Source organism: Uloborus diversus, chromosome 8, assembly GCF_026930045.1.
Source record: "Uloborus diversus isolate 005 chromosome 8, Udiv.v.3.1, whole genome shotgun sequence".
Taxonomy (NCBI): Eukaryota; Metazoa; Arthropoda; class Arachnida; order Araneae; family Uloboridae; genus Uloborus; species Uloborus diversus.
The window spans coordinates 40,136,134-40,162,667 of NC_072738.1; the positions used below are offsets into that span (position 1 = coordinate 40,136,134).

The following is a 26,534-nucleotide window of genomic DNA, read 5'->3' on the forward strand; positions in this document are numbered from 1 at the left end:
TCGCTGCTTTAAACCAAACCCAGTGGCACGACAGCCCATAGGTGCCAAGGCTACTTTCTCCATCTCAGTCTTCCTGACAAAGGAGGGGCTCCAGCTAGATGTTCCGATTAGGCCAGCCGAACGCAGAACCCCTGGGGTTTAGTTCTCAAGCATGCTTGGTACTCGCTGTTTTTAACAATATTTATAAAAAGGAGACATGAAAAAGTGGAATTATACACACTTTTGCCCGAAATGCATCTATTTATAACAAATTACCTAAGATAAGTCCTATTAGCGTGCAAGATAACTTTGGTACGCTATAAAAAACAATCCAAATGACGTAGCGAATGCCTCCATGGGTAAAAATGATCCTAAAACATAATTAAAAAAAGGAAATTGCTTTTACCTCAAAATGCACGATCTTTTCGTTATACCTCTGGACAAGCTGAGAGCAACCCATGTAAAATGATAGCTTAAACAGTTTTTAAATTCAACATTTATGACTTTCGCAAGAAATTGGAATAAACTTCCTATCACAAAATTGGTTCGAAAACTGAATTGAATACTGATTGATGAGTAATGAAAAATAAAAATAAAAATATATAGAGTAATGAAAAATAAAAATAAAAATATATAAATAGAAATTTTATTATAAAATGTTATTTACAAAATATTTCACAATTTGTCTTGCACATTTACAGTCCTGGAGTATTTATTTTCCATAGGTGTCAAGCCTAGTAATTTTAGACCTGCTTCTAGTACTTTTAAGGTAGAAGACAGCAATAAAAGCCGTGCCTGAAAAAGAAAAATATGTGTAGTGATAAAATACAGCTGAATATTATTTTTTTAAAAATTTTATTAAAAAAGGAAGATAGAGCTTTTAATGAAGAAGTTGGGGGGTATAAATTTATAAATACAGTTCTGAGTCATTAACTAATAATTTGAATAACTGAAAAGAAGTATTGATTGATAATAATAAATACATAATAAAAAATATTTTATAATATATAAATGACATCTTCAAATAATGTGTCAGATTCAACAATAGCATAGATTTAGCCGTAAGTCACCGCCCTTAAGCCAGGGTTAAGGCAGAACAACATGCACTTTTCCAGACTGCCTGGTTATCATATCCAGAAAAATTCAAATCATAAAATTGGGAAATTTCGGAGAAAAAAAAATTACAGATAAATCAGGTAAAAATTACAATTAAAGTGGAATCCAAGTAAAAATTACAAAAGAGAGGAGGATTTTCATTCTTGACTATGCAGAAAATTTATTAACAAATTAATCAATGGGTAAAAATTTACTAAAACATGGAAAAAAAATATGCTTGTATTTTGTTTATTAGATACTTTGACAGCAACATTTTTAGCACAAAATGTCTATAGTACACAGAAATATGTACCTTCCTTAGGCACTTAAAGGCATCAAGATAATTTTAACAAAAATATTTACTTTTATAACAATGAGCCTGTCCCCTTTGATATCCAAACGAAGCACATTTGAAGCTCTGTCAGTAAAGAAACCTGTTAAATGAAATGTATTATTTTAAAGAATAAAAGTTTCACTACACTGTATACAATTTGTAACTTCTACATTATCATCTAACGACCAAACGGCACGAACTTGAGGGTCACGGATTAGGACAAAATTCTAGCTATAGGTCCATTCCCTCTAGGTATGAGCGCAGATAAAGCGGTTTGACTGCATAGGCTCTGGTTTGGCTGCAACAAGGATCCAAAGTTGCTAGTTTGGCCCCACAAATGCAATGGTGTTTCCATTGGAATTTCAGACTTCGACACTGTGTTCGAACTTCCAACATCTTTAGCATCTTTAGTTAGTAAATTGAGTATAAGGCTAGAATACGTTTTTATTTATGGGCAAAATCTAGGTGTTTGAAAAGTCGAAACGATCACGTATTTTTATTTATTTATTTATTTTTATTTACTTTTTTGTTTGTGTGTGTGTCATGTGCAATAAGTCAGAGCTTTTTCTCTTCTCCCATTTTTTACTTATCATTATGGGATATCTTTGACAGCAGACGATAAATATCCAGTTAAAGTAAATGTTTTTATTAGCAAACAATAAATACTTTTTACTTGCAGACGATTAATATATAAAACAAAAATAATTAGTTTCATTTGCAAACGATAAATATCCTGTAACTAGGTTATTTTGGCATTCAAGTTATTGAAATTAAAAGTAGTAGCCAATTTAAATTTGAGAACCGCTTATTGGAAATTAGCATCCAAGATAATTAATTCAAAGGTAAGCATGCAAATGCTGTACTCATACTGCAGTACAGTAGCAGAAAAAGGGATAAAAATGGTAATTTTAAAGGAAACTTCATTGCATTCTGGGTACAAATTAACAACTTTGGACCCTCGTTGCAGCCGAACTAGGGCCTATAAAGTCAAACCACTTTACCCGTGCTAATACATAGTAGGAATTGACCTATACCTAGAATTTTGTCCAAATCCGTGACCCTCAAGGTTGTGCCGATTGGCAGTAAGCTAAAAATGCTAAATTTTTTAAGTTGTCTTACAAAATTCTCTCTCTTACAGATGATATCAAGACAGTGGCGTAGCTAGACCCGACTTTCGGGGGTTATGTATATATGTATATATATATGTATATATATATATACATATATATATATATATAATATATATATATATTATATACATACTCCTATATATATAATATATATGTATTATATATATATATGTATATATATATATATATATATATATATGTATATATATATATATATATATATATATATATATATATATATATGTATATATATACATATATATACATATATATATATACATATATGTACATATATATACATATATATACATATATATATATATACATATATATACATATATATATACATATATATACATATACATATATATACATATATATACATATATATACATATATATACATATATATATATATATATATATATATATATATATATATATATATATATATAAAGAATATATATATATATACATATATATATATATATGTGTATATATATATAATAATAATGTGTGTGTGTGTGTGTGTGTATAATCGCTTGGAATTTTTTTCCTTTTCTTCTTTTTTTTTCTTTCTCTTCTCTCTTCTTTTTCTCTTTTTTTTTGAGACTAACTTTTCGGGGGGGGGGGGGTTTGTCCCCAAAACCCCCCCCTTAGCTACGCCCCTGTATCAAGACATATGTGAAGAACAGTTTTAAACCTAAAAATTTGAACTAAAATTAGCATTTTAGCATTCAATGACGCTTTTTAATTCAAAGGCTTTGAGATGGATCATCTTCAAACGCAAAGCGATTCAAAGCAAACTATCAACAGTTTTACGAGAACCAATCAGAAGCTGAATGTTTTACTGATCGCCATGACGTATGTGCCTAAGTGCTGAAAGTTGAAAATATTCTCAAAACAGAAAAGTTTCAAGTTAAAAGTAATTGTGTCCCAAATTTGGTGTTTGAGTAAATAAAAGGTTTGAATATGGAAACTTAAATAATATAAACTTATTTTATGCCAAAAGTGCTCAAAAATTGAAAATATAAATAAACGCATTGAAGAATTATGATGATTGGTTAAGAAAAGTAGTTAGAACAAATTATCCCGCTTTGTTTAGGAATTTTTTTTTTTCATCATTTGTTAATTTTCTCCAAGGATGCAGTCGGAGGAAAAAATATCCCACTTTGCCTTGTAGTATTTTGGAGCTTTTGACTCTGACTCTTTTACTTTATATTTTAAACACATGCACATAGTTTCATTTTCACATTTTGAACTGTGGTATTAGTCTTCTTTTTGCTTAGTTTTTACTTATTGCTTTAGCTTCTACTTGTTGCGTAACATTCTCTTTTTGTCAAGAAGAGACAAACTTTATTCCCAATTCTTCAACCACATTTTGAATGAATTTCAGTTTGCTAAAAATGTTTCACTTCTTTATATAAAACCCAGATATTGGTTGCAACAAGGTCCAAAATATTACATTACACAAAGCCTGCATCAATTTTATATTGAAGCGTAATAAGCTCAATCTGTCAAATAATTTGATTTCTTGACTTTTATTCTGGAAAAGCAGATAGTTCCCAGTCCTTTGACCACAAAAATTCTTTTGCACAACATATTCTCTGCGTATATAAAATTTGTATAAAAACATAGTACATTTCTTTATGTGCTACAATATTAATTCATCTATCAAGTTTTCAAGCATCTGAAGGACTGTTGTAGATAGCTATGTGCTCAATATGTGATGTTGGGCCTCAAATTTCTTTCAAAATATCTTGCTTTGATTAGCAGGCAAATTCACCTCCTCACCTGTATATACTCACACATAAGTCAAGAAATTTTTTACAAAAAATGAGGTTTAAAGTTATGGGGTCACTTATACCCCAGGGAAGAATTTCCGAAATCCCCCCCCCCCCCCGATTTTTTCTTAGGAAAAAAAAAACACTTGAAAACGTGAATATTTTCTCAATTTTAGTCCATCTTTTTTAAGCAGAAGTAAATACTCAAACATTCTGCAATAAAATTACATGGTCTGACTGTGAAATAAAGAATAAATAATTACAGCAAATGGCCGACTACGCAAAAAGTATGTGAATAGCGGTATTCGCGAATTTTCCCGATATTTGCAAATTATTGCTCATTTTTTAAAAATAATTTCATCTGGCTACAGCATAAAGTTTTATTGATATCAAATCAAACTTATAGCAACAAGTAAAAAAAAAAAATCGTAACAGCGAAATTGAACCCTTTACAAAAATGGCGATCGCAAAAGTAAACCCTTTTGGTGCAAAAGAAAAAACAATTGGACGTTTTTTAACATAAAAATGTTAATTACATTTCATTTTCCTCTTTTTTATAAAGTTTAAATTCAAAATTCAATGCAAAACACTCACGTTTTTTCCAAAAGTAGGGACTCTACTTTAACACTGTTTTTCGATTTTTCCCCCCGATTTTTAAAAATGGTGTATAATTAAGAAAATCATAGCTTCATAACATATAAGTTTTATTGAAGAATTCATAAAACATTTCTTTGCGAATTTCAAATCAGTTACTGTTTTGTTCTGACAACCATGATACAGTTGAGGTGACAGATTGATACTACATGCCGCTTTCATTAATATTATGATTTTGCCAAAAAAAAAAAAAAAAAAAAGAAAGAAAAAACTACTATGTTATTTCTTTCATTTTGCATTTTTATAAGTTGAAAAAGAAACTATCATTTGGCAAATAGCTTCCTGGAACAAAATGACTCTTTTAGGCACATCTACATATTTTTTTAAAACTGTGAATTATTGATTCCATCAAAGAAGTATTAATGGACGAATCACAATATTACACTCCCTTCAACTTGAAACCAGTGAGTTAAACGAATTTTGCAGTGCTGGTCTCGACTCCAGTATTACTTCTTTAGCAAATAAAAATGCTTTTATTCAAAATATGGTGTGTGTGTTTTGTGTTCTTTTTAAATAATTGTGAAAAAACAAAACTCTGCTATAGAGAAAGTCCTGTTGCCCCCCTTCCCCCCTAAAATCCACTACTGCACACATATTTGCATGTGAACAAGTATAGAGATGTCTCACAATAGTTATTTAACTCATATTTAAAGACATAACTAAGAAACTCGATAGCACTTACCATAAAGAACAAAGATATTGATACAATTTATGAGGCTCCAAATTTATGTAGGACTCATAAAGTATTTCATCAAACCTTTAAAAATAATAAAATAAATAACTAAATGCATTACAACACATATAAATAAATGGACACATATACAAAATTAGATTACTTAAGGATTCTTTAAATATTTAGATCTCAATGTTTATTTAACACATAATTTCCAAAGAATGTTTTAGAAGTTCATTCAGTCATTAAAAAATATATCAATGGTTGTAGAAAGTTAATTACTAAAAATTAGAGAAAAAAAAGTAAAAAATAAAATGAAATAATTAAAGAAATTAAACTTCAAATTAAGAAACTATTCAGGGCCTATGCAATTTTGATGGAATATCATAAGTAACAAAACTGACACGTCCTTCAATATGTCCAAAACTAATATCTAATCACTGGAACTATTTTTAGCACAATTTGTCAAAAACAAAGAAAATAAAAAGCAGAAAGTAAGAAATGTTTACCTGTAAACATAAACTAAATGAGAGAAATTGTGAACCAAATGAAAATTACTGACATAGAAATTCCGAAGCGTAAAAGGGTGAAGTTGAATAGCTTGAATTCCTATTGATTCTTTATCGGTATATAATTTTCACATTGGTGTTTGGTTGATTCGCTGTTTTTACATTTTGAGCAGCTTGCTTATCTCCCTCTTTGCTTTTATTGGATGGCTTTTCAACTATAAGTTCACTTATTTTGGATTGAAAAAGGGGTTCCTTGTAACCTTGAAATACATGCATGCAGTAATCTGCAATTTTGTGCAACTGACATTGTTTTCTTCTTTTTTTACTATAAAAGGTTGGATCAAGTTAAAAGGGAACAGTAGTCATAACTTAACAAGTGTGTGAGAGTCAACATATTTCATCACCTTCTCCATTGTTACAAAGTGTAACTCTTCACTTTAGCTCCTCTCTTCTCCTTATCACACTACATTACATAAACATATTGTTAATAAAAAATGTATATATATCAACCAAAATGTGTGATGTCACATTTCTTGTTACCTTGTCAGTTTCAAAGTGTAACATCATTTGCGAACACCTCTAACAAAATTACACTAATCAAACAACACAATTACCTTGACAGGTGCTTGATCAAATCATGAGCTGATCCTTCCAAAAGTGGAGAAGTATCGATGTCAAGTTTAAATTTATATTCAGAATCTTCTTGTAATCTATTGAATAATATTTTTAATCAATAAGAGGCAACATCAAGCAATGATTTTTTGAAAACATATTTGAGGCAGTGAGAAGCCACGGGAGGTAAGTGGACATTTTCAAATTTTGACAAATATGCGTTTAAAAATAAGGTATTAGGAAAGCTTAAATTGAATTTTTTTTCTAAATCATGCTGTACAGCAGCAACTACCAGGGCTACTAGTACTATCTCTTGCCTCAAGACAGAGGAGAGGTTCATGTACCATCTGTACTGGTTACTGTCCATTCTCGAAAGCAAAGACTTTCCACCCATGACCGATTCCATTTCAAAAAGGGGTGATGGGTTGAGGATGGGCACTTTCTGCTCACACTTGCTATCTCTTTCTAGTTCGACGCTACATTGGAAGAACTGCTGAACATGTTACTTTTGCATCTTTTACTTCCGGGTTTCCCTCCCTATGTTGATAAAATCAGAGCAGACCTGATGCATGTGCAAATCAGCACTAAGTCTTGGCTAAAGAAAACAAAAAGTAACTTTAAATTTTTAATTTTGCCACTTACATCCCTTTGCTTCTCACTGCCTCATTTGAGTAAAAAAATATAAGATGTACAGTAGAACTCCAATTATCCAAACTCTGACTATACGAACTGCTGATTATCCAAATCACTTTCAGAATTTAATTAAAAAATTTAAATAAAGCAAGTTTCTGTCTACCTTTGCTATTGCCTCCCCCCCTCCCCACAAAACTAGTATAGATGTGGCAGGAATATTATTGGGATGATAAAAGTCACTGTCTCATAGGGCAGTTCTGTTATTGGCTTCTAATCTGTAGCACCCTTAAGTAGGTTTAAAATATAAAAATGTAGACTTTCCTTTAATTAGACAAAAGCCTTTGAAAAAAAAAGGCTTTCTTCATCCTATTTTAAATATACATACAGTAATTAAATAAAACAGATCCTTTTTTCAGAGAAGATTCAATTATCTGAATTTTTGATCATCTGAATGGGTTAAGAGACAATTGATTCGGATAATTGGAGCTCTACCATTATATTACCGTATCTATGGTACAGGTACAGTTTTAATTTAGAAATTTACAAAAAAAATTATCATACATTTTGAGACACATTACAAAAAGTACAGATTAAAAGCGTAAAAAAACATTTTTTAACAATGCTATATATGACAATATTCACAGAGGTTTGGAAACCAAAAAGTTGGTAATATATCTCCAAGATGTTCCCAAATAATAAGGTCAAGTTAAGTGTGTGTTGAATTAATGCTGATTTTCCCCTAAGAGGTGTAAAAGACCCCTGTTAGAACATCTGAATAGCTACATTCACAAGAAACTTTGGTATCTCGTAAATCCACATTCCAGCTCGGAAAAAAAAAAAAAAACGGTTGAAAAATTCCCCGGTTACATGTAAACATTGTCCATGTTACACGAGAAAGTGGTTTTTACCCAGCATCCTCAGCCATATGCAAAATTTTAAGGGAAGGCTCAGATATTTTCACCATGGTTTAGTAGGATATTTTCCCCATACAAATTGATTGCAGTACAGATTAGAGTTATTAAAATTTGACATTTTTAATAACTTATTCATTAATAGCTGGAAAAGAAATGTTTTTGCATTTTTGCAAAGGAAAAAATACTTAAAGCAAGGAAGTTCACATTTCTAAGGGGGGCTTAATCCCCCCTCTGGCCCCCCTATACGGGCGCCCTTGTCCTCAGAGGCTATACTCAGCAAGTAGACGAACTTGTTTCTTGCAATGCATTCTGGGTAAAAACTCCGTACGTGCTCTAGAAAGAAGTAGGAGGAAGAAAAATCCGGGGAATTTTCCAGGGAAATAACCGGAATGAGGTTAAAAGCAGGTTATTTGCTGGATCGAAAGTGTCCATGTGAACGAGGCAAATATAACCAAAAGGGGAGCTGCAAAACTAGACCCCACTCAGAGTCTATGTGAAAAATTTCAACATTCTAGGGCATCCCGTTCTTGTGTTATGTGATATACACATACGCACATACATATATGCATAGAGACAACATATGAGTAAACACATGGTAATTAACTCAGAGATCGCCAAAATGGATGTTTCGGGCTTTTGTACACTCTTACATATGGTTGGGGGTGAGAAAACCACTGAACATTTATTCATGGGAGAGCAATTTATGCCGATATTAAAGTGAACTTTTTTTTACAATTACAATACTTCCTTTTTTTACGTAAAAGGAAGTTAAAAAGAAAATAAAACAATAATTTAACTTATTGGTACCCTTTCAGTCCAGCATAGCAGAATTGAAGTGAAGCAGCACTATGTTTGCCAAAAGTTAACACATCCTTCCAAAGAAAATTGTATTGCACATTTGGACGATATTTCATATCATTAAGGCACAGTGAAGAGAAACCAAGATTTTCCGCCATTGCATCCACATTTTCATCTATTTCAAGTTCTAGAGTAAAATGTTAAACCACAAAACACATCAATGCAAATAAAAAAGGAATTGCAACATTAAAATATTAAATATTCAAGTCTTAGGAATAAAGTAAATTGAGAAAATATAAAAAAAAAAAATTTCAAACTTCAAAATGCTAAAGGGAAAAAAAATATGGTCATTTGCTGCTAAAAGCAATATGTATACTGTCTGATCACGGATTGTATGGAAAGACAAACATCCATTTTACAGCTGAAATGGACGAATCTATTATTCAGCCTTCGCAGAAGCAGTCTCATTGAAATGAGTGGAATATGCACATCAAATTTTTACTTTTCCCCCTTATTCAAATAGATTCGTCTTATCTGGACGTTTGAAAATTCCATGCAATCCGTTGTTGGACAGTATATAGTCAGACCTTGATATAAAGCCACCCGCTGATAAGGTCACTCCGCATATAAGGTGATTTTTCTGAAGTCCCGGCTCACTGAATAGGAATCTTGCATTGGGTATTATCGGATATATGGTCAGATAATAATACATTAATCGCTTATAAAGTCACTTTTGTATAATTTCTTTAAATGATTTCAGGGCCTCAGATTCATTTTTAAGAATTTTTGGCAATATACGGTCCTTAAAAAGTGAAAATCCATTTTTTCTACTAACGTAGCATACAGTGCACAAAATGTAGTAGAAAGTGGGTGTTAGGACAGTGATGCTTACTAAAGTATGAAGCAGTAACGCATGCACACTGCGTGCAAATATCACACATTTTTACCAGTCATGAGAAGCCAAAGAACATGTTCAAAAAATATTTAGAAACCATAGTGGTTAAAAAACGCATCAGTTTTGTATTAATGATAATTTTGAGTAAGTAAGTTGCACATCAGTTCTTTGCTTGAGCATATTTGTATGCAGCTTTGTTCTAAATGAAAGTTTTGAAAAACAAAATGATTTTAAAATTTCTTATTGTTTCGAAAAAATTTAATTGTTCCAAATCGATTAAGCTATTTTAACTAGTGATGTTCCGGATATCCGAGGGAAAATTAGGCTGTACGGACGGGAAAATTGGAGACCACTGTTTCATCATGGTCATTTCATGTGTCACATGGAATGACTTATTTAAGATCATGAGAGATGCTTATTTTTTATTGTACTGACTTAAAGTTATTTTGAGAAATCCATAAAAAGAATTAACATTTACTTGCTTATAGAGGAAGTATTGCTATTAAGAAAATATCAAGGAGTTGACTGTGATGTCGTTTTTTATTTGGTGGGGGGGGGGGGACTCCATTAGTCCTTGCCCTCTTATTTCCTCATTTCAAGACTAAATCATGCAGCATAAGTCAATCCACATTTGAAAATTTCATTTAAAAATACTCACGCAAATCATAGTGCAATTTGTCGAGAATCTTAAGCTTGGCCAAATCAAGAACTTCAAGGGCACCTTTCATTTTCTTAGAGTCAAAAGAAGGGATATTCCTTAGTTCAAGTAGCTTAACCTCCCTAGGGGCAAAATTATGAAATAAATAAATAAATAAATAAAACTTTCAACAAGGTTTTTTTTTCTTTTTAAAATTAAACATTGGATAGGTATAACTTACTTTGACCATGAATAACCCAACTTATTCAGCAACTGAAGAAACAATTTGAAAAATGCTTTTTTTGAAGATGGGGCCTACAAAAACATTCAAAGAAAGTTGCTTTTAAAAAAGTTAGCTGGCCTAATATTTTGATAACATTAACAGAATGAATTATTTTTAACTTAATTCCTCTGGATGTATATTTATATATACTTTGCAGCTTTAATCAAATTAAACAATGTATGTATTTATTATAATGGGTATGGAGTATAATGTCATGCAAATATTACAATGCAGTGGAATGAATACCTTTACAATACCAAGCTCTATAAACTGCACAGCTTTTCAGAAGGAAACAAAAGATTTTGCAGTTAAATAAAGCCCTCTGTTTTGCCTTGGAAATTTTTAGACAAATTAAATTTTGGAAAAGTTTTTCATCTTTCCATCTTAATTCAACACTTTTAAATGAAAATTGATATTTACAGTGAAAAAAAATGCCAGACTACTTTTGAAAATGCAGCTGGTTATGCGAACCATGAAGCTAACAGAAGTGCAGGATAATTCATTTTCTTTTGATTATGAAACATATTTATTTGTGAATGACAACATATGTATTATATTGCACAATTAGAGCTTTAAGGTTCATTGCAGATAAAACTCATTCTGAAGTGCAAAATTATTTTTGATATATTCTGAAAATTAGTTTCTAAATTTGTGAAATGATCTATATAATGCCAAAATCTATATAACACAAAACTTCTGGTCCGAAGGTGTACTACAATGGTTTTCTACAGTACGGATTTTAATTACAATTATTTTGATCATATTTAGCATAAAATTAATAATAGTCACACCCTAGAAATATAGATCTGGCAAAAAGCAACTCATGATATAGCGTGCAGTGCATTTGGCATAATCTTTCCTTTTTTTTCGTGACTCAAGAATTAAAAAAAATGTTTAATGCATTTAACATAAAGTTGACAGAAGAAACAAAGTATTTTTAGGCATGCTTCTTTGAATTTCAGACATTTTAAACACATGCATGTCCAGCTCTAAGGCACAAACTAAACAAAGAAATGTAAAAATCTGTTAAAAATATATTTTAAATGGAGATAAAACACAGAGGTCAAAACAGTAAAAGTTTGAGCCTCCTTTCCCTCCTCCCCCCAAATCACTATTTCTTAAAAATTACCTTTAAAATTTTGTTATTGAATATGCTGAAGTAGTGGAAGAACTTTCTCTTAGGGAGCATATATCTCACATATTTTCTCCTTAAACTATACCATAAGCATTACAAAAGCTTGCCTTTTTACATGGTATTGGAAGAAACAAATTTATGTTAACAGAGGGTATTGTAGAAACATTATTAATCCTGAAATGCAACCTGGGATTCTAATAAATAATATCAAGATCTCATCTAAAATACTTATCTATAAGTGTAGACATCAGAAAATGTTTTGAAGTATAATTAAAATGATAATTTAGAGGTTACTATATTTATCATGCATTCAAATAGAATTTGAATGCACAGTCGGACCCCGATTTAACAAATTCATTGGAACCAAAACTTTTACATGTTAAATCGAGGTTATTCTTAATATACAAATACAATACAAGTGTGACAGCCAGCAACAGGCTCTGGGCTCAACTAGGCTGATCCACGTCAGTTTATAAGTCCCCAATGAAGGTCAATGGCCCTCTTAAATCTATCCACCCCCTTGCTCATTACCAGCTCTTCTGGTAAGCTGTTCCAAGTGCCCATGACCCTACTAAAGAAGTAATTTTTCATAACTTCCAGGTTGTCCTGAGATTTAAATAGCTTAAAACAATGTCCCCTTGTCTTGCTTTCCGTGAGAAAATTTAACCCGTTAACATCTTTCATTTTGATAAATTTAAACAACTGAATCATGTCCCCTCTGACTTCCCTTTGCTCTAGGCTATACATATTAAGCCTATTAAGTTTGTTATCATAGTCTAAGTCTGAAAGTCTCCTTACTACTCAAGTAACCCTTCTTTGAACCCTTTCCAATACAGAAATATCTTTCTTGAGATAAGGAGCCCAAAACTGAACGGCATACTCCAAATGAGGTCTTACTAAACTCCTATATAACGGCAGAAGAACCTTCTTAGATTTGTTTGAAATAGATCTATTGATAAACCCAAGCATTCTGTTGGCTTTGTTACTTGCAATGCTGCACTGTTGACTAAACTTGAAATCCTGATTTCATAAGATACCTAGATCAATAACGTTTTCTGCCTGACTAATGACCGAACACTGTAAATAATAACTTGTATGCTTTTTTGGATGACCTAAGTGTAGCACTTGACATTTCCCTACATTAATTGCCATACACCACTTATCCGCCCACTTAGTAATATGATCTAAATCCTCTTGAAGCTGTTTTACTTATTCCTCATTCCCTACAATCCCCATAACTTTTACATCATCAGCAAAACAATTAAGAACAATTAAGTTTCCAGAAATATTTCATCAATGTCATTCATAAAAATAATAAGCAGAAGAGTCCCTAAAACTGATTCCTGAGGAACCCCACTTAAAACATCACTCCATTTAGAATGATTTCCCCTCACAACTACTCTTTGTTTCCTTCCAGTCAGCCAATTACTAATCCGAAGTAAGGTTTTTCCTCCTATTCCTATATTAGTTAGTTTGCTGAGAAGAACAACATGCAGTACCTTATCAAAAGCTTTTTAAAAATCAATATAAACAACATCTACACACTTCTTGTTATCTAAAGCCAAGGAAACCTAAACATAGAAGTGCAACAAATTAGCACACAATTTACCTTTCTTGAAACCATACTTCAAACTAGTCAACAGACTATTAGTCTCTAAGAAATTCAAAATGTTGATTTTGATCAAAGTTTTAAAATTTTTACAAACCACTGAAGTCAGACTTACAGGTCTATAATTCCCTGCTTTACCTTTAGATCCTTTCTTGATGAGCAGCGTAATATTAGCCAGTTTCTAGTCCCCTGGCACTGTCCCCGAGTTGTAAGAAGCATTGAAAATATTTAAAATAACATCCTCTAATTCCTCTGCACATTCAACTAAAATTTTTGGATAAATATTATCTGGTCCCGGAACTTTAGTTGCTTTAATTTTTTTCAAATGAAATAGAACCTCCTCCGTGGAAAATACAAAATCCTCTAGCTGTATAATAGCTTGTGTCTTGTTAGTGTCAACTGTTGAGATAGTTATCGCTAAACACACTGGAAAAAAAGATATAAAGAACATTTGCGATTTCCCTATCGTTTTAAATTAAATTTCCATGCTCATCAACCAATGGTCCAATTTGACTTCTTCGAGTTTTCCCAGAATTAGCGTAAGAAAAATCCTTTTAGGATTTCTGTCAATGTTATCTGCTAGCCTTTGCTCCAATTCCCTTTTCTGAATCGGTACCAAATACTTAAAACTATGTCTTGCCTTACAATATTGGAGCCTATCAGCACTCTGACCAGTTTCTTTAAACTGAGGAAAAGCAGCTTGCTTATAGTTCAGAGCTTCCATTATCTCCTTGGAGAACCACATGGGCCAATATTTAGTACTAACTCCTTTTCTCCTAAAAGGAACATAATCCCCAACCGTTTTTGCTAGTTTTTCCTCAAATTCCGTCCACTGCAGATCTACACTGCTATTTTCCAATCCTGATGAAGATACCTCTTTTAAGCTCTAAGTGCAACAAAATCAGTGTTTCTGAAATTGGGCACAAACCTAAAACTTTCAATTTTGTACCCTTCAAATTTAATCCAGAACCTAATACTGTTATGATCACTATCTCCAATACGTTCCCCTATACACAATCCCTGAACAGAACTTCCTACATCACAGAAAACTAGATCTGAAATCGCATCCTCTCGAGTTCGGGATGTGAAAAAAATTAAAAAAAAAAAAAAAGCACTTACCTTATTTAAAGGTCGTAAAAATCAACTGCACAAAAATATCCATAGTTAGAAAGTGTTTATTTTACTTTTAAACTTAAATTTATGAACTACTTTTTATTCAGCATTCTACAACTTATTACACACTAGTTAATATGAAATTTTAAAGTACCAAGTAATAGATGTTTGACAATTTCCTTGATACTTGACTCGAAATATTATCTTTTGACATTATGGAGAAAAGAAAATACTGTCATTTACAGCCTGCTGCATGAGATATGTTTTTAGTTTCTAGGCCACGTGAAGCATTTGAAGAAGTAAGTTTTAATGGGAGTTTCATTATCGCTTTCTGCATCAGAATTGCTATTGATTGGTTGCCCCCTTGGCCATCAAAAATTGCAGACTCCAAGAAAAGTCTTTTTCTGCTTCGGACAAAAATGGATGTATCATTTGGAAAACAAACCAATGTTTCTTAACGCAAATGAAAAAAAAAAAAAAACTTTTTTCTTTTGGCTGTTAAAACAATTTGTTAATTCAAGATTTACAATCTGGTAAACAGGGATTTTGCCTTCATTTTAGTCGGGGGAAAAAGAAAAATTCGCTAAATCATGACATAAAGGTTTGTAAAACCGGGGTCTGACTGTATTCTGATTTTTGGCTCAAAAGTTTATCTACCGAGCGTGTGGGAAAGGGAACGATATATGTTTAAAAACGATACGATGGATTATTCACTCTCTTGCATATCTGCACATAGTGGCAATGTTCCCCACTTATTCTTTGTGTTTATCTTGTTTTGTGAATGGTTAATAAATAGATTTTTTTTAAAACATTTAAGATATCCAACTTCTTTCCAAGATATTCAAGTTCAGATTAAACCATTGACAATAAAAACTAAAAACTATTCTACTGAAAGCAGATACTTACAATCAAGTACATGGCATCAAATTTATGCTTTTCTTTGTTGACCACTGCAGCATTAATGTAACTATAAAAAAAAAGTGAAATTTTTTAAAATAATAATTATGTAATTTTGAAAAGGTTTACATCAATTTTATACGGCCAGTAAATCAAAAAAGAATTTTAGAAAAACATTACATGTATGATGTATCACAGATGCTGCCTAAGGTCAGGACAGACAGCAAAGAGAGTTTTTCAATATATAATGGATCATAAAAAAGACAACACTTGGATAGTTTTGAAAAGCTTTCCAAATGTGTTAATTTTAAACCTAATGACTTAGCTATATTAATTTGTTCCCCCTAATAAATTGTAATGATAAGAAAAGAAATAGTTAAAAGAATACTCTCCACATATCACCAACAGTGGCCAAATTAAAACCAAATGTTTAAAAAAAAACACCAAATTTGTCGCCATGGTGGCAACAAAACTTGGCGATCAAAAGATATATCGGCAAGTGTCGGACAAATCATAACACAACTTGAGTTTACATCGAAATAGACAATGATTTCCCGCAAAAAGGGGCAAAAGACCCCCTTAGGAACATCTGCACATACATACATACGTACGGACATCACAAGAAAATTCGTTGTAATTAACTCGGGGGTCGTCAAAATGGATATTTCTGGTATCTGTACGTTCCTAGGCATATATCCACGTGTGGTCGAGTAGAAAAAAAAAACTCAACATTCATTCATGGGTGAGAAAAATGGAAATTAAGGCCGATTTTTGAGTGAAATTTTTTTCGCAAATACAATACTTTTTTTTTTTGTAAAAGGAAGTAAAAAAGAATACTGATATAGTGAAATCCTTGTTTAACAAAGTTGAAAGTATCAAGAAACCGTTTTGCCAAATTTTGTTGTACCAAAATAAAAATAACCCTATGTTAATACAGTTAGGGAATCCTAGAAGTCTTTGTTATACCAGAATTTTTGCAAAAATCAGTTATACCATGTAATGCAGATTCAACCGTATCATATTAGAACTTGTAAAGATATATTTGTTTTTTAGTACCATTGCACACACATAGTTAAAATGAGGAGGAAAAAAGGCATCTAAGGGATAAGAATAAACTTTTACATTTTGGGCTATCATAAACTGTAAGAAACACTACTGAAACCTAAATTCAAATTCATTAAGTTCTTTTTAGACTGTACGGTATGCAGGAGCATTGATTATTTTTTTCCACAAAATAAAAATAACATTTAACTGAATATTGCAAAAGTGCAATGGTAAAATTTTAGTAAAAGCAAACCAACTTTCTGTACTGCTTCAGTGCTAAGAAAAACATCAACATTTACTATTGTCATATTTTCTGAGATGTATTGTTCACAGCATAATTTGTTGCAAAACATTGATTTCATATTATGAAATTTAAAACTTGAAAGATGGAAAACCCTGAATGAGCTGTTAATCATGGGACATGGGACTGAACCATTAATGGCAACCAAAAAGTCAGCTAAGGGAAATGAGGATTTTTTTCCTAAAATAATCCTAATAATAATGATTTTTCTTCTAAAATATTTGTATATATTTTATTACAAATCTACCACTATGCATGAATACTAATAATATTTGTTGGAAATGTGGGGCAAAGTGAAATGGTGAAGTATTTATTTTGTTTTTAGCACAACCTATTTGGTAACACTTGATTCTAGTCAGGATAAAATTATCTCTGAAAATCAAAGCAAATGCATATAGAAGCAAGGGCACCCATATAAGGGGGGGGGAAGTGGGGGCTCAAGCCTCCCCCCTTTTGAAATTAGAACTTTCTTGCTTTTAGTACTTTTTTCTTTGCAAAAATATAAAAACATTTCTTCTCCAGCAATTAATGAATAATTAAAAATGTCAAATTTTAATAACTCTAATCTGTATTGAAATCGGTTTCTATGGGGAAAATATCCTGCTAAACCAAATGGAAAATATTTGACCCCCCCTTAAGATTTTGCATATGGGTGCCCTTGTATAGAAGCAAGTTCCAAAAATTGATACTCATATTGCAATATTTGTGGTGAGTTAAAAATTATTTTTGTTATTATAAAATGATAAAGTTCTTGTTTTTAACATTTTAAATATTTATTGAGATTTAGTAATATTTGGTGATATATTTTAAATTAAGCACATTTTTGTTTGAAATGTTTTCTACAATTAGTCAAGAGCATGTGGGGCAAAATGAAACAATTCATTTTCGTTCACTTATTCAATCACTCATGACATCACTTATGAATTTATTCATTAACTAATTTTTATTTAATTTCCTTATTTATTCATTCATTCACTCATTTTCTTATTCCTTTGCCATTTTATTCACTCATTTATTTTTTCTCATGCATTAATTATTTTATTCATTTATTTCTTTATTGCTACATTATAATTTCATTTTTTCATTCATTCTTTTATTTATGCATCCACTTAATCAAAAGGATCAAACAAAAACAATTTTATAAGAATAATATTAGAAAATTTTTAGAAATAAATTTCCCTTGTGAAAAAAAAAGTGAAATTTTTCAATTTTTTTTAAAAGTATAAATATATTTGCAAAATTGAAAATAATATTTCAATGCAAGTTTTAATGCATTGTCCTTTTTTATATACCATAATTTTCAAAACAAATTTCTAATTTGTTCATTTTGAACAAAGTAACTTGTCTTTACCATTTCATTTTGCATTATATTCCCCTATATATATATATATATATATATATATATATATATATATATATATGAGATAACTAGTTAAAGAAAGGATTTGAAAGTAGTTGCGATGCTTAAGAAGTTGATCCACAGCTGATGATTAAGAAAGAGAGATGCTTAATCAGGATAATTGGTAATGAGGCTTTTTCTGCACTTTTAAATAAACCTGGCACAGAGACAAATGAAACAATCATCCAAAGAAAAAAAAACTTCACCTGCTTAACTCATGCTGTAGAAAACGTCTTGAAATTCCACTATGAAAACAAGAGTCTGCGCTGCCCACAGCTTCTGCTTCTTTTTTTCTACATTAAAAAAATAAATATGCATGAAGAAGCAATTCAACCAACTCATGAACACAAATCAAAAATAATAAAGACAAAAAATAGAACTCTGATGTAGAGAAAAAATCTATTCATTTACTTATTTATTTTAATAATTTAGATAGTGGTTTAATAAAGTAAAAATGAAACGATGCCTTAATAAATTTCATGAAAATGTAAGAACCTAAAAGTCCAAGTTTTTGTACCAAAAAGCTAATAAGATAGGAAAAAAGAAAGAAAAGGAAAAACAGCACTGCATATGCAATCTATATATATAAAAATGGATGTATGTTTGTGGGCGTGTGGGTATATGTGTATGTTCCTTATACAAATCCACAGTTTTCGTCGGATTTCTTCCAAATTTGGCACAGAGGTAAATTGTTACTCAGGAATTCATATAGGCGGGTTTTTGGAATTTAAAAATGATCCGAAGAGGTTCAAGTTTATATTTTTAATCATAAATTGCTCTTTTCGACACGAACAAATTTTTGCATGGTTATGAATTTAGTCTAAATGAAAGGCCCGTAAAAAACTGCCCTAGATGAAGTTTCTTCAAAGATTAACTACTATCGTTAAATTTAGGAACTTTGATTCCAAGCTAATAAAAATGATTTGCAACTTATAACCACCAGGATATATTTTAAACACAATCAACACAAAAAGTACCATAAACAACGGCTGTTCAAGTCTTTTAGTGACAAGCGAAACTCATGTTTGGTAAAAGAGCGGTAGATAGGCGAATTAATGCTGAACATCGTTTCGTAGCCTCAGGGATCCATTGATGCTACCGTTAAATTGTAATTTTTAATATTGTTTAAACAAAAAATCCACAATAGTAAGGGTTGCGTGTAATTTTTTGTCAGTGTTTTACACGTTAATAGCAGAGAAAATACAAACATTAGTAAGGTATTAATATTACATTCAAGATTGACGTACTATCTTCGACTGTTTCAGCATTAGAATACTTTTATTAAAACCACATCTAATTTCATTCATATGATCCTTACCAAATCAATTTCCAATGTGTAAATTTTCTGTATACTATTCCTTGATTTACGTTGAATCTTTAAGTAATTCAGTTCAACTATAACCTAATTCGGTTAAATAGAAGTCGCTCCAGGCTATCAAAGAACATGTATATTTGTGGGTGTGTGGGAGTGTATGTTCCTTCTACAAATCCAGTTTTCGTCGGATTTCTTCCATGTTTAGCACAAAGGTAAATTGTTGATCAGGAGTTCATATAGGCGGGTTTTCGAAATTTTAAAAAGACCCAAAATGGTCTAAATTCATATTTTGAGTCATAAAATTGCTCTTTTCTACACGAACGAATTTGTGTATAGTTATGAATTTGATCTTAATGAAAGGCCCGTAATAAACTGCCCTAAATGGAGTTTCTTCAAAGATTAACTAACATCGTTAAATTTGGGAACTTTGATTCCAAGCTAATAAAAATGATTTCTAACTTATAACCACCAGGAAATATTTTAAATGCAATCAAAACTAAAGGTATTCTCAACGTTGACCATTAATGCCGATTCGCGACTATAGTAAAGCATTTTTGGCAAGAAAACCGAACGAAAATCGAAATGCTGCTGTTAAGCGTTTTTTGAATAGCATCCTGCAAAGCAGTAATGCATTGCGGTCTTCGACGGTTCTACTTACTTTGTATGCTCTCTTTTGGTATTTCTGTTGCCGTAATGGTAAAACAAAATAATAGATCAGTATTTCCAACAGGAACAGCCCAGAAAATATCAAAACCAGCTCGGTATCAATAATGCATTTATCATCCATGTACAAGCTTTAACAATTTAACGTTGGATGGTCCATAAAACCAATCTGCATATGTTCTTTATACTATTCCATGATTTACGTCGGATCTTTACCTAATTCGGCTCAACTAAGTTTAATCGCTGAGGGCTAACAAAGAACAAGAGTAAAAAATACTAATTTCGAAAATAAATTGCAAAATAATCATATTTGTGCTTTGTAGCATATCTGGAATTTGTTTTTCAAGGAGGAGGGGGATGGTCATGATGTTTCTTACATGCACATAAGCTACCATACTAGGATTGCCAATATGTGCTAAAATTAAAGGTTGTGCACCTTTTTTACCCGCAAAACCGCACGGAAATATAATTCGGCGGAATTCATACACTTTGGGAGGGTTGGAGTTTTAAGTATGGAAAAAATGCAAATAAATATTAATTTATATTAAAACTGTTTTAAACTGCAAAAAATTGCTACGTTTTTTTAATATAAACAAATTTCTTCATTTGAAATTTTGTATTACCTTAACGCTCGAGTAATAGTACATCTGATGAAGCATCTTGGCCAACTAGCAATCATTTTATATCTGTTAGCAGGTATGATGCAACTTTTGACACTCAGAGATTGCTATTTAAAGGCAAGATGAAATATTACTGCACAATATGAAGTTTTTTCTTTATTGTGAAATAAGTTGAAAAAAGCTGCATTCCCAATTAAAAAGCTAAGTTCGATAGCTGCTATAGTAAACAATCGAAAAATATTGGAAGTTTGTAGCTACCATTAAGCATTTGAACCGTCACTGAAGAAGTGCTGTGACATTTGAATGGACAATTATCACTATAATAGCTTAAACTCTCTTAAACAATATAGGGATAAGGTGAAACGCTTTGTATATCATTTGTAATCTCATTGTACGATTAAGTGCTGTAAATGTATGTGAGATATAACCAGGGCCGTCCGAAGAGCTGACGGCGCCCGGGGAGAAAGTTTCCTGGCGCCCCCCCCCCCCTCTATACAGACAGAAAAATCAATTTAGTTATAACATCAGTGCATAGTTCATACTTGAATATTTTACATATTGATAAACAGAACAATCAAAGGGCTATGCATAATACAAATTAAAACACAAGCAATGAATCTGTTTTTAATATTTGTGAAACATTAATGCCCCAAAAACTTTTCGAAAAACGGAAATGTTAAAAATTCAAATATTTATCTAGTAAAATGTTATCCCACTAGATAAAAAACAAACAATTAAAACTGAATTGGTTATTCATATTGGTCAAACTAAGAACACGAATATAATTTGCTGATTATAAAGAGAAAATGTATTTATCGAAGTAAAATACATCAAAATTGAATTTCGATCTGAACTCATCTAATGATTCTTTTCAAGAGTTTTTGGTTTAACTTGCATCAATTTAATATCAACTTTCTTATATGTTATAAACAAAGATGTTATTCCTTTGCATCAAATATTTGTAAGTTTTAGGGAGAAGCCCACAAATACTCAACAACACCAAAAATCGCTCAGAATTGCGTTTTTGGAGGTCTAATTTTGAAAAATCACTGGCCCTAATATTACAAAATATGGCCTTACAAATTGCTTTTAAGAGTCGAGTTTAAGAAAATATTCACCCCCCATGCCGCCTTTCTTTAATATCACTAACAATGGGTTTTTCAAACGACACTTACAAAAAATTTAAGTGGGATAGCTCCTGAAAGTAAAACACTGATGAAATTTTTTGACCATAATTTTGAACAATTTTCCTGAGAGATGCTCCAGATCCTCCTATCCATCAAATCTTCAAATTTTGTCTAAAGCTGCGTTTTTGAAACTTCGATTTCGAAAACTTCAGGGGGAGAAGAAATTGATTTTAATCTTTTTTATAAAATAATCGATCGGAAACAGTCTCTGAACTCCCTCCCTTACCCCAACGTCAATGAACATGGCCTATAATCGTGTTTTAAGGCAAAAATTAAAACTAAAAGTTTAAAAATTTTGACCGGACACCTTTTGACCTTTTTTCCTATCCGATCAATAATAAAAATAAAAAAAACATTTTTTTTTTGAAGTGACCCCTTAAAAAAATTTTTCTCGTTACGCCACTGTATGCAGGGGCAGAACTATAGCAAATTTGGTGAGAACTAGACAAAAGAGAAGTGCCTTTTGTTTGATTCTAAACAGTTATATTCTCAGAAATTGTATCTGTTTCAATGATACAAAGGATACAAATGCTTTGGAGACTAAGAGACAGGAATATTTTAGTGCCATAGAACAATATAGAGAACCATTGCAATGATTCTCTATTTTGTGTGTCTATCGCTGCGTATCTATGATACCTGAAATGAGGGGGTGCCGCAAGGCGCCCCTCATTTCGTATGAATGTCGTTGTGTTTCGTCAAAACGAGGGGTGCCTTGCGCCGCCCCCTCATTTCGTGGCGCCCGGGGCCATTGCCCCGCTCGCTCCCCCTTTGGGACGGCCCTGGATATAACTATTTTCGATACAGATAGCTTTATGTTACTTGCTCAAGGTTGGTTTCACTCACAAATGTAATTCTTCTTGCTGCTGGGGGAGGGGGGAGTAAGAACAATATTTAGAAGAAAGTTTTAAATTAAATTTATGGATTAGAAAAATTTAAATCATTTAAGTTTCAAATTTTTAAACTACGTTTCGAAACGTGAAATACATTTCGTTTGCTTTTAAGCTGTAGGTAAGGGGAACAAAATATGCAACAAGATTCTGTAAAATGTAAACAAAAGATTTGTCTATTATGCAGTTGTAAATACAAACAAGACATTTAGTTTTCAAAAAATTTCACGGCCTGAAAATAATTAAAAAACAAAATTTAACACGGATTAGTGACTAAAATGCACACACCTACTTTTTTCTCTATAACGCAGTTTAATTGGTGGTTTTTAAATTCGGAACTCCAGCGCTCGAATACGCTACCTTGCGGTGATTTATAAAACTGCGAATGCAACTAAAACTTTGCCACGTTGCGTTCCATGTGTGTCTGTTGACGTAAACACAGGCAGTTTGTTCTGAGTATTTATTAACGCAATCGATGTGTCTTAGTTTGCTTTCAGCTACAGAAATTAATTCGTCCCTTAGTAGTATTCTCGAGCTCCTCAAAATAATGTTAGTTTTCATTATTTCCTTAATAATAGGTGAAAGCGAAAATTCTGGATTAACAAACTTGGATAACGTTATACAAGGTAAAAAATTTTATTGTTTTGTATGAATTTGTAAGAATATGGGAGTTTTTTTAATCTTAAATTAATTAAACTTACCATATTTTACAGCAGCATTTAGTTGGAATGGACAGTATGCAAAATATTTTCTTGAATATATTATCGTAGAACAAAATGAATAACCGAGAAAGAATTTACTTTATTCCTTTTATTCTCAGCTGAAAGGTATCGCCAAATTTGTTTAGGGTTATAATTTTGGCATTGTGCGAGCAAAGTAGCCTTGGCGAGATTTCGCGTTTTTAGTTAAACCATTTTCAAATTTTATCATGAGTGGAATAAAATGGTAGTAAGATTACAGAATTCGATAAGTAAAAAGAAATAATTGTCAATCAACTGAAAAGAAAACTACCACCATATATCCGTGAGAATTTTGTTGATGATTTGCATAACATGACACAATTAAATCGTAACTCAGAAATTAGAAAAATCGAAACAGAAAATTTTTAAATTAACCGATTCGGGAATTCAAGAGAAATAACTCAGCTACAAATGGAAAACAAGCGCTAGCCAAAGCAAAGCAAAGAAGTATCATCTTCTTTTGGTAATAATTTGTAATGTCATATTAAATTTTCTAGCATTAATTGTTATTCTTGTCAGGCCACAATTATTATTTAGTTTTATCAAGAATTGATAAATATCGAATTCAACATCGTGAAAATGGCTGCTTAGAACTACGAACTACGTACTTTGCATTAATGTTTGACGTTTAGTAATGCTTCTTGAATTCTCATTTCTTTCTACGTGGGTCAGAATATCAACAAGACTTTGAAAATTAATTTAAAAAGAATAAAGCGAAAAATCATACGTACGAACAAAAATCACAACACTTTTAGCATTTTCTTCGTTACCATGTGCGTTTGTTTTAGTTTTCAATTCCGCCATTAGACAGTGACTTCAGTGCCCCCTATAGTTCGTTGGAGTTGCGAATAGTTCGTTCAATAACTTCACATCCATCTACTTCTAATTTTAATGTTTTACATACCTTAAAATAATGACTGCAATGTAGTCAGTGGACCCATTCCCATCTCTCACGACTATTGTATCGCTCTAAATTAAATTTTTGATACTCTCTAAGGAATACTCTGTCTAGAGCAACAAACTTAAAACATGTTCTCTCTGCCTGCATCAGTGTGAGATATCATGTATAACATTTACGGCAAGTATTAGGTTTTAAAAATTTGAACTAGAACTTAAATCTTGACTAATTTCAAATCTTTACAAGACATTAGTATTACTGTCTAACTGTCATTTTTACCAACGAAAATAGAAATTTGACGTCAATATAAGAAAATAAAATATAGCTGACGAGCCTCTTTTTAGGCAAGTTACACTTATCCAATTTTACTCTATGGCATGGCACTAAATCACCATGGCAAGAGCGAGCAGACACATTTGGTAAAGTTTTTTTATACTAAGAAAACTTTTTCTGCGAAATGTGCTTGCCTGAAAACATACAAAATAACTTATCACTTGATACCCTCATTCGCAAAAACACCGCAAAAAATCCGTAAAACGGAGTGTTATCGTCTGTTAACAACACTGACTGAATTCTTTATTTTCTGTACGGTGGACTATTTGTTTAGCTTTTTTACATTGAGGATGATTTTAAATTAATCTGAAAATAGTGTAACCGTGTCCGAGAAGAATATTTTGTATATATTTGTGCCTGATAATAGGGATTGACTTTTATTTTTTGGTAAGCTCACGACTCTTTCTAAGGAAACATTCAATGATTTATTTCTGAATAAAATGCATGTGATAAGTACTGTTGCATTTTTTGATGTATTGGGGAAAACAAAACCTACAAAGGCGGCACAACGCTTTTCTTTCGAAGCATCACATAAAAGGTTGTCCCACAAGATGTGCAAAAGACAATCATTTTTCTTTGCATTAAGACAATTTACGTACCGCCCGTCTGGATTCAACCTCAGACAACGTACCAGTGCACACTACAGAGCCCAAACAATATTCCTCATATTTTTGCTTTAAGTTGATGCTACTTTTTCGGAAAATGCTTGATTTTCGGTGTTAATTCAAATATTTTGAAGATTTAAGCCTAGAAAGCGTTGTGAGAGTATTTTTTACGCTCATTTAGATAGAATTCATTCAATTGATTATCTAAAAGACATGTTGCATTAAAAAGCACCCGGGCAATGCCGGATAGTAAGCTAGTACACAATATATCGACAATATGGCTATGACATCTAATACTTAACTATATATTTTAAAAAAAACCTAGGGTTTAGATACAAAGAGGTGTTCTTCTCAAAAGCATTTAAATTGTGTTTCTAACATGCATAAGATAGATATCCCAGTTTGTGTTTAGTTAAAGGATAGTTTAAACATTTAGATATAAATATGTTTATGATACTAATACACTGATCAGTTTTAAAAACTTCGCACTAGTTAACCAAAACATAACACAATATTCTCTAGTTTTGCCAAAATTTGCATTAGAAATTATTTATTCAGGACATCAAAAAAAAAAAAAAAAAAAGGTGCAATCTAGTTTACTTGATTCAAAGAGTTTCACCAAGCTCTACTTCACAAACAATGGTTCAATAATTTTCCATGCACCTAAAATTTAAAAACTTTGCCAAGTCATTCTTCTGTGGTCAATCTGAAACTTTCCTTAAATTGTTTTTCCCACTTAATGGGCACTCATATGTAGATTTTTTAAAATTAGGTTTGCTTTCTCTAGTGCAGTACTCATATAATCTGTAATAATGGCTATATAAAAAGCATCTTTTTTTGGAATAAGTGGAATAAATAA

The 26,534-nt window shown here is 31.6% G+C and overlaps 1 protein-coding gene across 1 annotated transcript in view; it reads right to left on the reverse strand.

The window, feature by feature from the left end:
• Positions 1 to 654: 654 nt before the first annotated feature.
• Positions 655 to 26,534, reverse strand: part of LOC129228326 (probable arginine--tRNA ligase, mitochondrial) — a 49,233-nt gene continuing 23,353 nt past the window's right edge. The window contains exons 11-19 of the mRNA XM_054863003.1: positions 18,634 to 18,720; positions 15,693 to 15,753; positions 10,888 to 10,961; positions 10,668 to 10,789; positions 9,124 to 9,301; positions 6,772 to 6,867; positions 5,656 to 5,732; positions 1,438 to 1,505; positions 655 to 774 (exon numbers count right to left, since the gene is read on the reverse strand). Coding sequence (XP_054718978.1) covers positions 655 to 774; positions 1,438 to 1,505; positions 5,656 to 5,732; positions 6,772 to 6,867; positions 9,124 to 9,301; positions 10,668 to 10,789; positions 10,888 to 10,961; positions 15,693 to 15,753; positions 18,634 to 18,720 — 883 coding nt within the window. The remainder of the gene's footprint in view (positions 775 to 1,437; positions 1,506 to 5,655; positions 5,733 to 6,771; positions 6,868 to 9,123; positions 9,302 to 10,667; positions 10,790 to 10,887; positions 10,962 to 15,692; positions 15,754 to 18,633; positions 18,721 to 26,534) is intronic.